Below are 13879 nucleotides of genomic sequence, written 5' to 3' on the forward strand. Positions count from 1 at the left end.
TAGAATTATAGACTCCTAGATAATAGAACTAGAGTTGGAGTGACTGCCAGGCACTCGTGTGTGCAGTGAACTTCTACAGTATCTCTGTGCTTCTAATGTGTGTATTGAGAATTGAGCTCAGATCAAGGACTTATATTTGCTGTTACTTGTCTGCTAGAGATGTGTGATGAAACGTATATCATCCACAACTGATGACAGTTTTCAGTGGTTATGATCTGCCAGTCTGGGTTTCATGGGACCTCTCTATCTCTCCTATCTGTCCTGAATTGATTTGTGTGAAGTCTCTTCACAGGACTCTGGGACACTGCAGAGAAACATATGGTACTGTATGAAATGACAAATGACCCATAGACTGCCAAATAATCACAAACACACACACAAACTTGTGCACCTGGCAAAATTGAAATCAATTGTATTTACATTAACATAAAAATTATGTTGCGTTAACATTAACATAATAAACAAAACAACCCAATATAAAGACTACTTTGTGTTTCCTGCTAAATTAAATCTTTGGCATGTCAAGGAATATTTGGAGAATGTGGCTCAATTGTAATATAGATTGTGCGTCAAGCTTACTTCCTTTTGACATTATGTGCGTGTATATATATATATATATATATATATATATATATATATATATATATATATATATATATATATATATATATATATATAATTTTTTTTTTTTTCTGTATCAGTTACCGTTCAAAGCTAAAGGTTAGAAATGTGGGCCTTTTATAAAATAAATTCTTCCATAAAGAGCTGTTTTTTTTGTTGTTGTTGTTGTTGTTGTTGTTGTTGTTTTATAAAAACCTATAAATAAAATATGTCTTTTTTTATTTATTTAAATTTAACAAATACAATAAGTTCACCAAAACATGCACAGATGTGGAGTAAAAGCATTAATGAACAGAGCAAAATTGAGACCCCAATTTTTTACAGTTTCATCCTAAGGCTATGTTCATGGTTTCATTATAATACCATGTTATTCTCATGGTAAGTTCCTTTGAGTAGCTTGTAAGTATCAAGGTAAATGAAGAGATAGAATTGCAGCATGGTACCTTTACAGTACATGGATTGTTTATTTGTATATAACTTTTAATTAGGAAATGATGTAACATTTCTTTATCTCTTTATTTTAGTCTTTTAACAACTTGACAACAACTAGTAGAATAGTTAATATTTTGGAGACATTTTCAGAAATAAGGCCGTTAAATGTATAGCACAAACAAGCACATACTTGCACACTTCTCATCTAAACTTGGTGCTTGTCTGAATACAGTGTGCCTCGTGGAGAACTGGACCATTTTGTCCATTCTACAGAAGGCTGAATAGATGCACTCACATGCTCCCCAATGGATATTTCACACACTTTGATGTTTTCTCACCCATCAGTCTAATAAGATTAGCAGAAGCTTATTTTTTTCTGCTTTTCTTCTCACTCTTAAAAAGATAGTGAATGAACAAGGTTTTCAGAGTGGATCGATAGATGAAGCTGCAGTCAGTTTTATGTTCAGTGAAGTCAGTTTCATGTCATGTGTGTTGAGAGAACAGTAAATGAACCCTGTAAACTTAAAGTGTCTGATTAATGCTGTTGTCAGCAGTGGCCTACATGAACAACATTTTGAGACACGTGCTAAGTGCACGTGTGTATTCGCACACGGCTGCTCGTGTTGTCTCCTGACTACATCTCACTTGAGGGGATTTAAGATCTATCAGATTTAAATTCGACCGAGGCTTGAAACTGTGCAATTCTTTGAAGTATAACGAACTTAACATTTTTAAGCAACTTCAAACGACAACACAAATAATTCTTCTGGTCTCAGAAGGAACATTAATTAATTTCCATTTTCTTCTTGAAGGATAAATAAATAAATCACACAAAAAGAGGTTTACAACACCAAACAGACTGAATCCTATTAGCGCCATAGCATTTAGCGCAATCTGATTTGACAAAAGCTAGCAGTTTAATTATAGTTCATTAAAAATAAATGAATTCATTAATTAATACATAACTAAATAATAGAAAAAAAAAACGTATTTAAAATATAGAAATAAAAACAATAAAATGTAGCTTTCAATTTAAATCGAGAAAATAGGCTTGTTCAAAAATTTTGTTCCTTCATTAATGTTCATGAATATATTAATTTAATACAAACCCGATTTCAAAAAAGTTTGGACATTGTACAAATAGTCAATAAAAACAGAATGTAATGATGTGGAAGTTTCACATTTCAATATTTTATTCAGAATACAACATAGATGACATCAAATGTTTAAACTAAAGAAAATTTATAATTTCAAGGGGAAAATTCATTTTAAATTTCATGGCATCAACACATCTAAAAAAGATGGGACAAGGCCATGTTTACCACTGTGTGGCATCCCCTCTTCTTTTTATAACAGTCTGCAAACGTCTTGGGACTGAGGAGACAAGTTGCTCAAGTTAAGGAATAGGAATTCTTGTCTAATACAAGCTTCTGTTTTCCAGTTTGCCGCAGTCCATCTTAAATGAGCCTTGGCCCAGAGAAAACACCTGCGCTTCTGGATCATGTTTAGATATGGCTTCTTTTTTGACCTGTAGAGTTTTGACCTGTAGAGTTATAGCCCCACTATTTTTCAGCGCAGCATTGTGGCAATTGGTGATCCTCTGCCCATCTTGACTTCTGAGACACATTGCCACTCTGAGAGGCTCTTTTTATACCCAATATTTCCAATAGACCTAATAAGTTGCAAATTGGTCCTCCAGCTGTTCCTTATATGAACATTTAAAATTGAACGGCCTCTTATTGCTACCTGTCCAAACTTTTTTGGAATGTGTAGCTCTCATGAAACCCAAAATAAACCAATATTTGGCATGACATTTCAAAATGTCTCACTTTCAACATTTGATATGTTATCTACATTTCATTGTGAATAAAATATAAGTTTATGAGATTTGTAAATTATTCCTTTTATTTTTTTACTTACAATTTGTACAGTGTCCCAACTTTTTTTGAAATCAGTTTGTACATTTTTTATTCGTCTAGTCCTTTGCCAAGGTGCAATTATTAAAGCTGTTAAAGCATTTTTTTTCTTTATCAATTTACTCACTTATTCTTATCAACATATTTAAAAATAATAGTTTGGTTAATTTGGCATATTTAATTTATTTATTTTTTATTTTATTTTAGTATCGACTTAGTACTGAAGAACCAGGGCTTTGTATGAATTTATATTGATCTCTGTTTGATGCAGAAGATAAGAAACAGAGAAAGAAAACAGATAAAAGGCTAGAAAACCAGAGAGCAAGGACAAAATAATGGGAAGATTCAGAGAGAGAGAGAGAGAGATGGGCTTTAAAGTCAGCAACAGAAGCTTTAATTCAATAAAGACTGGAGCTCTGTTGTAAGAAAATGAAAAGTCTTGTAGGGAGTCATTAGGCAATGTGTGGTTTCTGGCATTGACACAATGTCACAGGGAGATGCCAGCCCAGCAGTAATAAAGTGAGTCTGTTTGTTTGTGAGAGAAAGTGTGATAGGTAAGCATGTTCTTTCTATCTCTTTCTAAGAATAAACCATTTTTTTCTTTGTATAATTTCAGATTTGTTTGGTAATATTTGTTTTGCAGTAGTTCAAGGTTATAGCAATACAGAAGACACATGCTTATTCATTATTTATTAGCTTGTTTATTAGATTAGTTTAGTTCTTTTAATAGATAGTGTGAGTTCAACAGAAATGATCCTCCTCCACTTTTTGCTGGCACTGTACATAATATACATTTCACTGATTATACTGTATATTAGGTTTCCTCTGTTTTGGTCTATACCACATTATATTTTATTCTTTTTGATTACTAATTCACATAATTGTTCTTGCGATTCATTTGCTACTTCATTAGTTCATTCTCGATGGATCACTGCTTCATTCCCTAGATCTTTTACAGTTTTGTGCTGAGAAAATTGTCACGCTTTGTCGGTGTATAGACAATTTAATAAAATAAATACTAATCTTCATCATAATTGTTTTTAACAAGCTCATATATAATAATTATCTGTGACATATATAATTTAATAATTTGTTGTAAATAACATTGACAGTTTGTTGGTTATATGTAATTCCAAGTGAAATAAGTCCCACATATTCATTTAATCAATTAATATCAGTGTTATTAATGTTCTAGTATCAATTTGCAGTTATACTAGTTCCCATCTATATTCACATTTCAAACTTGTATTTATAATCTTAGATGTTTCTTTCCTAGTTTGATGTACTTCAAGAAATGTTTCTCTTTAAAATGGTTGTTTCTGGGATTCCTAGCTGTGGGGATAATGCAGGTGCAGTGCATTGAATTAGACCTAATGTCAACAGCTCACTATAGCTGGCTGCCAGAGTTCCCTCATTTTGAAGAGCCATGGGAGTGGGTGATATCCAGACTGCTTACCAGGAACCCCCAAGCTGTCCTCAGTCTGAATGAGGACTTTAGAATCATGCAGGTTAGAAAGCTGGATCTCGTTTCAAGACATCTCTACTCGGACAGTATAGTTGGCAGCTTTTTGACACAGATATACCCACCCACACACTCATACGGTCAGGTATTTACCGCCAAAGTTCAGTCCCTGAGGCAGGCAGTGATAATAAGGGGTATTGCAGGTGCAGCAGTTTGAACTAGTGTTTATCCTGCCCATTACTGCTGCTGAGGGACAGCTGAAAGTTATCAGCTTCCCAGAGCTCTCCACAAACTGTCAGAGCATGGGTTAAAGTACAAGTTCACCTAAAAATGAAAATTCTGCCTTAATTTTCTCATCTTCATGTTGCTCCAAAGCCATATAGCATTCTTTATTTTGTAGAACACAAAATACAATACTTTTGAAGAATGTTTCATCAGTTTTTTTTCCATATAATGAAAGTCAGTGGGGTTCAGAACAACTTTGGAGGCCATTCATTGGATTCCTTCCATCATGTGTGCGGTGACCTTAGAGGAGTTGTAAATACATCATCTTTCATGGATCACACGCTCTTCTTCATCAGCTGTTATGCATGTGAAGAAAGTACACTGCTATTCATTATGTCTCAACTCTTACTTTAGCATGTCACAATGTGTCAGTGTTATTGATAAATGTTGCAATAGAAGCCAAGAGCAATTTTCCTCAGCAATCCTATAGATTAATGATTGTGCAGTTGCTTGGTGGCTAGCAGGATAGCCCATAATATACCACAGATTGTCATTGTATTTCATTGGAGGGATGCAGGGCATTTTATACTGTTGGTGCATATATGGTTTGCTATACACACAAAGTGTTGAGTGTCTCTGAACATGCTTTGCTTGAGTAAATTACCTCAGGTTTTGGCCAGAATTGTCATGTAGAATCACAAATTTCTAATTTGCTATAAGCCTTGTGGAAGAGACCTTTATACCTTTATTTGTATAGAGCTTTATACAATAATGGTCGTGTCAAAGCAGCTTTACAGTGTCAAACAGGAAAATAGTTGGTTAATAATGTAAGAAGACAATGACAAAGTCATTTTCCCAGCTATATTCAGTTCACTGATGATCCAGATAAGCTCTCTTTCAATAATTTCTGTGCAATCAGTCAAGAGTCCTCAACTGAACAAGCCAAAGGTGACAGTGGCTAGGAACCCAAATTCCATCTGTGACAGAAATGGTGTAAAACCTTCGTAGAAACTAGGCTCAGTCAGGGGGCCAGTTCTCCTCTGGCCTGACAAAACCAGCATGGCTTGGTTTAATTCCAGGCTGCAACACAGGTGAAGAGGGTCTTGTCTGGTTCCAGTGGTCTTATGCCGATGGTCATCGAGGTGATGAGGTCTTCGCAGGGGATCTGTCTCTGTACCCAGCGTAAGTTTCTAGTGTGAGAGTAAGGTTTACCTGCACAGGTCTTATCTGGCCTCCATGACACTCATCCACCTAAACCTTTCCCCCTTCTGGGTCATGGCACCAATGGAACTTGTCCTAATCTCGCCACTCCAAGGGGTGCACTAACATAGAAGTTAAAAACTACTGCATCAGGATCTAGTGCTTCTCTTTAGGCCCCAAGTGTGAGGTTTACTTGGACAGGACTTGTCTGGCCTCAATTACACTCACCTTCTTAAAACGCATTCTCATATCGGTCACAGCACCAGCGTAATTGGACCAACTCTTACCCCTCCAAGCGGAATTTAAACCAGTGTCAACTGGCATTGGAGGTGGATGCACTAACAAGGATGATAAAGTCCACAGCATCATTTTCTAGTGTGCCTCTTGAGCTCCCAAGAGTAAGGTTTGCCTGCAAAGGTCTCATTTGGCCTCCATTACCTCACCCCTACTAATCCTGACTCCCATTCTGGTCACGGCACCATTGTAACGCTGGATGCTGAAAACCACATCCAGTAGTGCTAATTTAGTGTACATTGATTTGTTAAATGTTGTTGAATGCTGCCATCCAAATTGAGATCCTTTAAATTATATCTAGCTTTGAAATCAGTTTCAAAGTAGCTTCCCCAACACTGGTATGTCCCCTGCTTGCGTGATAGTTAAATTATTGGTCCCTTCTTCTCAGAGGACAGCGCAACCATTGATATGCAACAATGGAGAACATAGAGGGGTATGTAGAAACAAGATCAACATAAGATACTACTGAAACCACAACAAAAACAAGAGCTAAGAGTGACCTTAAATGCAAGAAATAGAAATGTCAATCTAGTAAAGGGAGACAGATATAAAAAGGGGGTGGATATGGAGATCAGTGGGTTGACCAAATTATGGTGTTGCTGTCAGTAAGGTCTGCCAGCACATATTCCCCTTTTACCCTTCCTCTTGTACATGCTATAAATTAAGTTTATGTGTGTCCTGGTAAGTGTCTATTTGCCTTCGTCCACTGCAGGCTCAGACCAAATTGGGTCTGTTTGTCTGTTCCTCACTGAGCGTGAGCTAGTTAATTGGTCTAAATCCTTGGAGGCTCATCGATTGGCCAGTCCAGTTATCCAGTTATAGGCTTTGTGATGAAGGTGTGGGAGGAACCACTTGATCTTTCTAAGCCATGACTGGCTGATAGATGTCCACTTTGATGTGAGAGCTCAAAAAAAAAAAAAAAAACAGCTTTCATCCCTCCTATCACCTCACACCAGACCAGGATACAGCATTGTTACTTAGAAACCAACCTTTCCCCATCATGCCTCGAGCCTGGCATACTTGTAATTATAGCCACACATATGCAGCAGTCTTGACCTTCTTTCTTAGCTGTGAATATTGTGCCAAACACAGGGCATCTGGGGGTTAGGGAGAGTTTTCAAAATTCTGGGTTAATTTTAAACCCCCTGGCTTTGAATAAACCCACGGGCCCATGCAGACAAAACTCCAGCTGGACCTTGACAACTAGACTGAGATTAAAGAGCTAACTCCTCAAACAGAACACAGTGTTAGAAATATGAGGATGTGGGATATTAGAATATCGCTTGGTATTTTTGTCAGCTGCAACGTCCAGATTGTGCTGATTGTGGGAAAAGTAATGGCATTTTGAGATGATAGTAGATGGAGGGAGGAGGAGATGTGCTGCAGATATGCAAAATTCATCAAATGATTGTATGCTTCATTTATCTTCTCTATTTTTTTTTTCTTTCTCCAGGGCAGGACCGCAGTGAAGCAGCTCTGATAAAGCGTTTTAAGGGGGATGGAGTTCGCTACAAGGCCAAGCTCATTGGGATAGATGAGGTCACTGCTGCAAGAGGAGACAAACTCTGTCAGGACTCAATGATGAAACTCAAGGTGTGTGGTATAGTGTCAAAGTGGTTAGTGGTATAGTAGTTCCTTACTATACTATACCTGTATGTTACAATAAGATGTATGTACTGTGTATTATATATATATAATTGCATATATAATTGCATATAATTACAAATATTTCTGGCCCTCGAATCTGATTGACTGAGAGGAGTGCAATATTCTAGTGATATCAGAACGCCAAACATTTCACTGTTTGTATCCCTCCACTTGGTGTATTTCTCACAGCAAATGTCATGGCGGACACCCAAAAGCACTATAATTGTATGAATAATACGGTTTTTGTATTTAAATTGCAGTTTGTTAATAAAGATATTGTCTATTTACATTTACATTTACATTTAATAATTTAGCAGATGATTTTATCCAACGCGACTTACAAATGAGTAGTGTTCCGCTAATTAATCAAAGAATGTAATATATTACTCATTACTAGTCTGTTTTATTTTACATATTAGTTTCTGGCAATTAGTGATTAGAAATTAGTTACACTACTAGTTACAATACTTCTACATTACTACTAGTTATATTACACCTTCTAGAACGTTACTAACAACATATTTCTGCCTCATCATTTGACCAAAATCTACATTGGATTGCAGTCAGAAGTTATTACAAACACTCAATAGTGATTAATAATGATATTTAAGTAGAAGTGTTGTATTAATCTCATTAATTGCCATGTGTAGCTTGAAGCTTATTGTAATTTCTCCATTACCCAATTATATTTCATTATGTATTTTATCAAATCACATAAGTTTGTAAGAAAGAAGTTTAATTTTCAAAAAAGATTTTTAATTATAGTGAAAATGGTAAAATGGTAAATGGACTGCATTTATATAGCACTTTCAGCAGACCCCATGGCCATCCAAAGCACTTTACAAGTTGCCTCACATTCACCCATTCACTCACACATTCACACACCGACTGCGGTGTCAGCCATTCAAGGCGCCATCCAGCTCGTCGGGAGCAGCTGGGGTTAGGTGTCTTGCTCAAGGACACCTCGACACTTGGTCAGGTGGAGCCGGGGATTGAACCATGCACCAACCTTCCGGTTTGTAGACAACCTAGAGTTGTTCTACAATATTATCTTATCACGACACTAAAATAGGACAGTCAATCAGTACAAAATGTGTTTTACACCCGGTCAAAAATAAATACCGTCATATACCGTGAAACCGGTGTAATTTAGAAAAATACTTGATATAAATTTTTGGTCATACCGCCCACCACTAGTCTTAATTGTTTATCATTGTAGACAGCATTACCTTCTTGTTGATCCACAGGTTCACATTTAAAGCTCTATGTGTATGCTGCTTAAAATCATGGGTGGATTTTTACATTGGTCTGAACAAAAACAGCAGACAGGCTTCTTGAGAATGAAAATTAATTCTCTGCCTGCAGGGGGCACTTTTGGAATGGCAGAAATAAAGTGGTTTCCCCGGTAAGAAAAATTAGGTGCTGCGCTCATAAATGCTAAATGAAAGTGCCATTAAAAGTTTTAAGACCTCTTGAAATTATGATTGAAACTTTTCTTATACCATTTCAGGTATTTAATATTTTGTATGGCTTTAAATTTAATTGTTATTTAAAAGAATATGTGATATCGGTGATTGGCTACATTGCTCAACTCTTCAAGAGCACAATGTAAATAGTAACTTTTTATGCTGTCAGGAGTGCAAATGCAAATACACACTGTATATTTTTGCCAGATCTTCAATGGGCTAGTTACATATCTCTGCCATCATGTATTTCCGGTCTAGCGAGTTTGGTCATGGGCACTTCTAGTTTTGCTAAACAAATGTCTACCCTACAGTCAAAGTGACATAATGTCATGAAAGTGTGGACTCAGAGGAAGACCGCAAGGGTTTAGGGTGAGATTTGGGACAGGGACTATAAAGGAGATGTGTACAGTATTTTTTAATATCACTTAAAACGCAACTAAGGTCTACATTGTTATTATTATTACTATACTATGAATGTTAATTGAGCCAGTGGCATTTTAAATGTATGTATGTTTGTGTCAGGCAGAGTTGAATGAATGAAATACTCTAATCTGTACTGTTCACAAAATGAAAGACTTGAACTCATGGTGTGTACATATAGCTACACAATGTCTTTTCCCCTTACCAATCATGTAAATGTACAAATTACTTATTTATCCAAAATGTTTGTATTGCATTGACTTTTTATTAACTGAAATACCTTTGTCTTGTGAGACATCAGTTGATCTTCATAAATATCCATTTCTAAATTCTGCACATGCATCAGTTTATTTCATCAACATATTTTACATTTACACATAGCGATCTCAGAATCAAACATATTTTTAGATGAAAACACATGCTGTAAAAAGAGCTAATTTAAAGATTTGTTTTATTTGTTAATTAATACAAAATTTTTTTAAAAATATACCGTATACGCTGCTTATAGACACCAGAAAGATAATGATTAATGCAACCAGTGTTGGGTATAGTTACTTTGGAAAGTAGTTAGTTAGGTTACAACGTTACCATCAATTAAAAGTAATCAGTTATGATACAGCGTTACCTATTCATAAAAGTAACGCGTTAGAGTACTCATGCGTTACCAAAAATTAAAAGCCGTCTGCAGCGGCTCACACATGACAGACACAGCCCCCGGCCCCTTTAAATGCACCTAGAAGTCGTGACTCCCGACAATGAATAACGTCAGTCATCCGACTAAATTAACACTGCAGGATAACAATAACAGGAAAGACAGTCAGCAATAGGCTATTCCACATGGCGTTTTATTTATTTATTATCACAGAACATATTATTAATCAAAATTTGCACCTACCCAGCCCGGGTATCCTAGGCTACTGTATATTATGAGCACCACAAGAAAACTGATTTTTCTTTAACTTTACATAATGCATTTATCAAAGTACAATTATGCTTACTTGTAAACACAACCTTAAACAGGCTTGCAGATTTAAATCCATTTAGAAATGATGAACAATCAGCCAGCCAACGATCTAACAGAAATTAACAGCTGCCTGTCAAACAAAAATGATAACAAACCGAATTAAATCCTTCACTGCCACACAGGCAAATGACAAATCGCTTAATAGCCGAACTAATTATTATTAAAGTGTCACTCACAGTCACAAGCCTAAATTCGCTGTAACACAGTCCTCTTACATTTACTCTTCAAAGTAGTGATTAAAACGTAGCGTTAAATTTGAGGTAGAATTTTTGGCGGTCGACAGAAGCTTTTCACCAAAGCAGAGTGTGCATTTTACCGTTCAGTTCTTTTCTTTTTCGTTGACAAATTGAAAATAATGTGCGTACTTCCATAAACCAAACGCTGTCCTATCTGCCATCTTGCCGGGAGTTCGAAAAAAAAACCCACACACACACAGGGTCAGGCGCAGGGCACAGACGCATCACAGCCATTGACTTTACGATCACAGAGCTTCGGCTCCGCTGATACATCCGCAGGTGGCACAGTAGACCTAGGCATACTGTCTGACAAAAAGCAGGCTGCAGTCGGGATTTTCCTTTCCTTAAAATAACGGATTACTTTTTTTTTTAAAAATAACGAAGTTACTGATTACTTACGCACGAAACTAACGCGTTAAGTTACACATTTCAGGAAAAAAGTAATTAGAGTACTCTACTTTGTAACGCGTTACCCACAACACTGAATGCAACAAATGCTCATTTTCACAAAATAGATAAATATTAATACAAATACATGGAAATACAAACACCGATATTTTAATAAAAACATAACTACTATAATTAATGTTAATTTGTGCAGATACAGTTATAAATAGATTACCCCCCCCCCCCCAAAAAAAAAAAAAAACATATATTGAGTTCATAATGCAGAAATCTTGCAAACCTTATGATCTTATAAATAGCAGTCAGAACAAAATCAACTTTCCAAAAATACAGTATACAGTTTTGTACAGTGAATTTTGTCCAACCACTGATGCTGAACCATGTAATCGACAGTAGAAAGAATGAAGCAATCTCCTAAGCATGCGCACAGTCGTGTCGGCAAAGCTCGCCAACATCATCTTGTGCACCTAGCCAATTGCTTTTGGTTTAATTTGAGGGTGTTTAGCACCCTCTGATACCTTTGTTCGGGCATTGGATTCCATTCCAGGATTCCATGACTAGTTTTTGCAAAGTTTTCTTTTAAGTGTAGTTTTATGGTTTAAATACCAGTAGTATTTATAATTACCTTTATTTGAAAACAGTATGATAAATGTTTTTTAGCAATCCTCATTTAACTAGCTACATAAAAGTTGTCATTTCAGTCTGTTGAATTAATAAGCAACATCCATCAGACTGGGTAATGAGCCATATGAACACCAGGGCTCACACTACCTTGTGTATGTGGGATGCTTTATCTGTGCATGCATGTATGCCCCTGATACACATAAGTAGACATTGATACACATTGTCTTGATGCCTCCAATACTCAGTGTCTTATTGTATGTTCGCCATAAATTTTATCCTTTTCACCAAAGTTTAGATTGGTTTCTTAGTGTGTTTGAGAGAGTGGGTGATTTCGCCGTCTGATTTGCATGTTGGTCTGATTGGAATGTCCAGACTGTTATTGATCCAAGCTGTTTACCTCTCACTCATCCAGACACATAATCTATACTCATATTCCCACAGTCCTCCACTCCTTAGCAAACAAATGAGTCCCATAGCGTCATTTTTAATCTCTTATTCCTCTCGCTCACTTTTTATGTCTCTCTGTTCATCACACTGTGGGGAAGAAGAGTTTAAACAACAGTTTGACTTGAGCCTTTTCATATAATCCCCATCCTCCCTTTAATAATCATCCCACGTAGTGCTCTAAATACTTCGTTAAGCATCTGTCCAGCTTCTCCTACAGATAAAGCTCTGCCCAGGCACTCTGGATTGCACATTTACATCTTATATTCTTACATCTGCATCTTTTCGTCACCACAGAAACACTGATACACAAACTGTCTGTGTTTGAAATGTCAGTGCTTGTGCCTCTTTTGCCATGATCTCCCAGCAACGGCTCATTCATCATCTCGCCAGCACATATGGATAGGCATAATGGTGTGCAAACATACATTATCTGACTGAAGGATTCTGCTCCCTGCACACTTGGAAGGAAGATCAAGAAACAGCATCATCTGACTGGCAAGAATATGGTCCTGGAAGACTTGAGGGCTCCAGCTGTTTGGAGACACCTTTGAATGTTTTGGATATACAAAGCAAGATTGATTTTAGAGCAAGATTCGGCTTTTGGTTTATTGCAACTTTATATTTAGCAAATCTGACTTGACAAGTGGTTTATGAAAACGTACAAAACAAATGGTTTGGATTCTGGCATAGGCAGTGCACAACCATCTGGGGTAGCACTTTTTTCTTCATACTGCTCTCAGCTTCTCTATCGCTCATTTGCAGGAGTTTTAGCGAAGGATGGCGCTTTCTGTTCCTTCTACACCTCTTGTTGAAAATTAATTGTGTCCAGTGTGAACTGTGTGTGGGTGAACAATACAGATTAAGCATTTCTGTGGACTACAAAATACAATTTGTTGCTATTTGGTTTATGCAAAATGTACTAATAAAAAAAAAATGTGTGAATATTTTAATTGATCTGAAGTTTAATAATGGTACTTCTTTGTATTTTATTCAATTGCTGTTGATTATAAATATTACATTTGCAAGTGCCTTGTCCTGGATCATTATAAGCCTTTCAAAATGCTCCCTCTGGTACATTGTAAGAAATTATCAAAATTTTATTGGCAAAACTATAAAAATGCTACTTTAAAAGCCTGTTAATTAGTTAATGATTATGTCCCTTGCTATATGCACTGTCTTTCAGTGTTTTTTTATTTTTTTTGTCTGGAGCGAGGAGAATTTTTTTTTTGAAAGTTGGAGCGTCGTGGTTTTCACTCGCACTGAGAGCGTTGCATTACCGCTCCATCACAAGAACATTTAATGCCAACAGTTCATAATATAACTACATTTTATCAAGAATTCACACTTTAAACATCATTAGATAGCTTGACAGATACATAGATCACTCAAATCAGAAAGAAGGTGAAGGTTGACAGCGATGGACGAGTGTGGGAGGTTATAGCTCAAGCATGTTTGTTTGT

At 36.4% G+C, this 13879-nt stretch overlaps 1 protein-coding gene across 4 annotated transcripts in view; it reads left to right on the forward strand.

The window, feature by feature from the left end:
* The window catches only part of LOC127938722 (disabled homolog 1-like), a 152481-nt gene that overhangs the window by 86733 nt on the left and 51869 nt on the right, over positions 1-13879 (forward strand). For all 4 annotated transcript variants that reach the window (XM_052535543.1, XM_052535544.1, XM_052535545.1 and 1 more), the window contains exon 3: positions 7604-7743. In XM_052535543.1, the coding sequence (XP_052391503.1) occupies positions 7604-7743 (140 nt within the window). The remainder of the gene's footprint in view (positions 1-7603; positions 7744-13879) is intronic.

Source organism: Carassius gibelio, chromosome A20, assembly GCF_023724105.1.
Source record: "Carassius gibelio isolate Cgi1373 ecotype wild population from Czech Republic chromosome A20, carGib1.2-hapl.c, whole genome shotgun sequence".
NCBI lineage: Eukaryota > Metazoa > Chordata > Actinopteri > Cypriniformes > Cyprinidae > Carassius > Carassius gibelio.